Source organism: Oxyura jamaicensis (genome assembly GCF_011077185.1).
Source record: "Oxyura jamaicensis isolate SHBP4307 breed ruddy duck chromosome 3 unlocalized genomic scaffold, BPBGC_Ojam_1.0 oxy3_random_OJ74645, whole genome shotgun sequence".
NCBI classification, from domain to species: domain Eukaryota; kingdom Metazoa; phylum Chordata; class Aves; order Anseriformes; family Anatidae; genus Oxyura; species Oxyura jamaicensis.
Genome location: NW_023303710.1, coordinates 1 through 4,192, shown reverse-complemented (window position 1 = coordinate 4,192; position 4,192 = coordinate 1). Strand labels below are relative to the sequence as shown.

Genomic DNA, 4,192 nt, shown 5'->3' with positions numbered 1-4,192 from the left:
GGGAAGGGAAGGGAAGGGAAGGGAAGGGAAGGGAAGGGAAGGGAAGGTTGGGTTCCTGCTGCATCGGTGCCCTTGCCAGGGTCTGGGACTCGGGGTGAATTGCATTTCTGTTGTCTAGACTGAAGTTTTGTGCCGTCAGAGAGCAGGGACCTCCCTGGGTGCCCCCTCCCTCCCACAGCCCCCTGTCTCCGCGTTGCTTGGGATTTCCTCACCCGGGCCACCTCTGCCCCGCAGCCCACCCCCTCGCCCCCTGACCCCCCATACTGCTCCCCGGAGCCATTCCCACAGCTAGCCCCCGCCCCCTGCTCCCTCTGCCCCTTCTGCCCTGGGGGGAAAGCGGCCCCGGGTGTCAGGTCCCGAGCGGGGGGAGCCTCCGGCTGCCGGCGTCGGAGGTTGGGGGGGCGGCAGGGAAAGGCGCTGAGCCGGCCAGGAAAAACCCGAGGGAAGGGAGGAAGGGAGGAAGGGAGGGAGGGAGGCAGGGAGGGAGGGAGGGAGGGAGGGAGGAAGGAAGGAAGGAAGGAAGGAAGGAAGGAAGGAAGGAAGGAAGGAAGGAAGGAAGGACGGAAGGAAGGAAGGAAGGAAGGAAGGAAGGAAGGAAGGAAGGAAGGAAGGAAGGAAGGAAGGAAGGAAGGAAGGAAGGAAGGAAGGAAGGAAGGAAGGAAGGAAGGAAACTACAGCATCTTTTGACCATCTTGTTGAAATGCTGGAAAAAAATGCTTCAGCTGGGAAGCGTCTTTTTTTACGACATAATTCGTTAGTTTGTTGTGTTTTCGGGGCAAACTCTCATCCTCCTTTTGATGTAAGATCTTTGTGTTTGTTTTCTGATGTCTCAACACGGACCGGTCGCTCAGTATCGCCTGGCCCATTTGCCGGCACAGTTCCCTTACGGCTCCTTCCAAAACTTGTTGGCACCTCTGTTTAAAGGCCCCCCTCCCCTGCCGATACCTCTCCCTGTTTCTTCGGGTCTCCCCTCTCCACCAGGCGGGACGAGGCAGCGGGGGGGGACCCCACACCCCAATTTCCCATCCGGAGCCGGGAGGGGAGAAGCCGTAGCTCCTGCCCCGCTCCCGGTGCTCACGGGGCAGAAGCGGCCGAGCCGGGGGGGCTCTTGCTCCGCTCCGACCCCGCGGCAGAGGGCTGGCAGCAGGATGCCAGGCAAGAGCCGCTGCCCCCTTTCCGCCTGTTCCCGGGCGCTCGCTGCGGGTTTTGTCGCCGTTTCCGCGGCGCTGTCACCGACGGCCACCCGAGGGAGGGGGGGCGAGGGGGGGGGGGGTGGATCGCAGCCTCCTCTGGCTGGTTCCGAAAAGTGGCAGGGAAAGGCAGGGAGAGAAAGTGAGCCTCGTTTTCCCAGCTCGCGGTCCCAGACAAAGGAAAAACGAGCAGCTCGTGTTTCATTATTCTTTTTTTTTTATTATTTTATTCGGAAATCTCATCCAGAAACACTGGTCAATAATAAATATATCGATAGTTATCAAGAATATATAAAAAATAAAGACACGGTGTTGTCTTTGAGGCCCTAACCGAAAACAAACGAAAGAACGAACGAACGAAATTAATAATAATAATAACATTTCAAGCAAATGCCCAGGGAAACGTACCGAAAAGGGAATAAAGAGCAACCAAGGCGCAGGTTTAGTAACACGAGTCACCGGTCTGGCAAGAGCCGCCCCCGCATGCAAAACCAAAACGAAACACACCAACAGAAAACCAGGAAAACAGAACAAAACCGAGGAGAGAAATAAGCGGCGAGGACCCCAGCCAGCTGAGCTAGCGGACCTCACTGGGGGCAGGAGATGGAGATTTGGCAAAGCAGCCCCGGAGGAGGGCTGTGCTGCGTTTTGCACAATTTCCCCCTCTCTTTTTTTTTTTTTTTCTTTTCTATTTTTTTTTTCCGAGCGGACACAGAGGGGAGAAGAGAAGGACCCGAAAACAAAACTTGCATCGCGACCAAACCGGGAGGAAACTTTCCCAAACTGGCTCGGCAGCCCTCGCTGCGAGGAACACCGCCCGGCTGCCCGCACAGGGCGCTGGGGAGGTCGGCCAGAAGCATGCATGCACCCGCTGGGCTACGTCGGGCCCTTCGGAGCAGGAGGTTCCCGAGACGGCGCCGTTCAAAAGAAAAGAAAAGGAAAATCCCGCAAAAGAAGGAGAAGAAGCCCCAAACCGATCTCATCGTCTCTGCGTGGCTGCGAACGCTACAGTGACAACCATGTCTTTTTTTTTTTTTTTTTTTTTTTTTTCTTTTCCCCCATCCGTTTTAAGGAATTATTTACATCTTATTCTTCTTTTTTCCAGCGGGGCTTGCTCGTTGTCGCTCTCACTTCGTTCCTCGTCCCAGGGCACGCCGCCGCCGGGCAGCGCCCCCGGGGGGGTCCTAGTCGCCCTCGCCCCTCGCCCCAGCCGGCTCCGGGGGGGGGCCCGCGGCATCACTTGAGCAGGTCCTTGGTGTCCCCCGAGATCCTGGCCATGCTGGAGGCGGTGAGGGCCGAGAGGTGGGGCGGGGGGGGCATCTGGCAGATGGTGCAGGGGCACGGCAAGCCCGCCCAGTGCTGGAAGCCGCTGCCGAGCTGCAGGGCGGGGGGCGTGGAGGGGGTCTTGAGCAGGGAGTGGGGGGGGCGGATGGTGCCGATGGCCGGCAGGGAGGCGGGCAGGGACGAGGAGGTGTTGGCCGAGGACAAGGCGGTGCCCAGGATGGGGTGCACCTGGTGCACGGTGCCGGCGGCGTGGGGAGGGTGCCCGGCGGAGTGTCCCACCGTGCCGCAGTGGAAGGCCGAGTGGTGCCCCCCGTAGATCTCCCCCACCAGCCTCTTCATCTCCTCCAGCGAGCTGGTGAGCATCAGGATGTAGTTTCTGGCCAGCAGGAGGGTGGCGATTTTGGAGAGTTTTCTCACGGAAGGCCCGTGGGCGTAGGGCATCACCTCCCGCAGCCCGTCCATGGCGAGGTTGAGGTCGTGCATCCTCTTCCTCTCCCGCCCGTTGATCTTCAGCCGCAGCTGCTGCAGGTCCTGCTCCGAGAGCTGCTTCTTGATTTTGTACTTGCTGCCTTCCCCGCCGGCCTTGGAGCCGGTCCTGGAGAGGCCTTCCCCGGCCATCTTCTGCACCAGGTCGTTCTGGGTGGAGGAGACGGAGTTGAGCCGGCTGTCCTGGTGGTGGTGGTGGTGGTGGTGGTGGTGGTGCTCCCTCAGGTACATCTCATCCATGTCTGGCGAGGAAGCTCTGCTGGAGACAGAGCTGGAGTCAGAATTCATTGTATTCGGGCGTCTGAGCAAGAAACTCTTCCCTGCTCCGGAGGTGGCGGAACGAGGCAAGTCCCCTCCGAAAAGCGACGAAAGAGGAACGAAAAAGGAGCGGGCGGGCGGCGGGCTGGGCGAGCAGCGGGCTCGGAGCGCTGGGGAAGGAGGAAAAAAAGCCCCCGGCCCCCTCTCGCCAGCCTCCCCCGGCCGCTCAGCCTGTTTACAGGATGGCTAGTTAGTGTGTGCTTGGACTAACCTCAGCCTGAAAAAGAGGGGCTTTTATAGCGCTGCAGCAGAGAGCAGAGACAAAAGGAGCCCTCCTATGTATAATGGTCTAGTTAGGATGACGTGCCATTATTCAGGGCGGTGCGCTTTGACTGTCCCATTTAGCAAGGACCCCTATTCATATTCATTGTGGTGCCACCCGGGACACCTCAGCCACGGACCATCGGGAGCCGAGGAGACACAAAACCCCTCTGATTGACACCGCACACTCAGCGCTCCGCGTGCCCGCCATCTCCTCCCCCTGCCCCTAATTTCCAATATAAAACCCCAGCCCGGCTACCGGGGGCTGCGGGGGGCTGCTCGGTGCCGCCCGGCCGAGCCTGGCCCCGGGCTGCAGCGGCCGGGGGCGGCCCGGGGAAGTGCCCCCGCTGCGACGGGAGGGACTGGGGGGGGGGGGGGGGGGGGGGGGGCGGGGGGTCTCGGCGGGCGGGGGCCGGGGGGCTGCGGGAGGCCCAAAGGCCCGAGGTGTTCGTCCCGGTGAGTAACCGGCTCCGCGCACCGGCCGGGCTCTGCTCCGGCCGGCGGTGGGACGGGGAGGGATGGGGACGGGGACGGGCTTGCGGGGACACCTGCAGAGGGTGTCGCCGCCTTCCCCGCAAGGCACGGCCGGAGCTCGGCCATGGCCCCGGGGGGGCGGACGGGCCGTGTGCGGGGAGGGACCTGCTGCGGGCCGG

The 4,192-nt window shown here is 61.5% G+C and overlaps 1 protein-coding gene across 1 annotated transcript; it reads right to left on the bottom strand.

The window, feature by feature from the left end:
* Positions 1-1,394: 1,394 nt before the first annotated feature.
* Positions 1,395-4,186, bottom strand: LOC118157119 (oligodendrocyte transcription factor 3-like). Its single transcript, XM_035311361.1, has 2 exons — positions 3,490-4,186; positions 1,395-3,216 (listed from the first exon to the last, which is right to left on the bottom strand). Exon 2 carries the CDS (start codon positions 3,198-3,200, stop codon positions 2,427-2,429), a length of 774 nt encoding a protein of 257 aa, XP_035167252.1. The 5' UTR covers positions 3,201-3,216; positions 3,490-4,186; the 3' UTR covers positions 1,395-2,426.
* Positions 4,187-4,192: the final 6 nt, after the last annotated feature.

Coding starts and splice junctions, on each gene's coding strand:
- LOC118157119 (XM_035311361.1), bottom strand. CDS start 3,200: ATGGATGAGATGTACCTGAGGGAGCACCACCACCACCACCACCACCAC.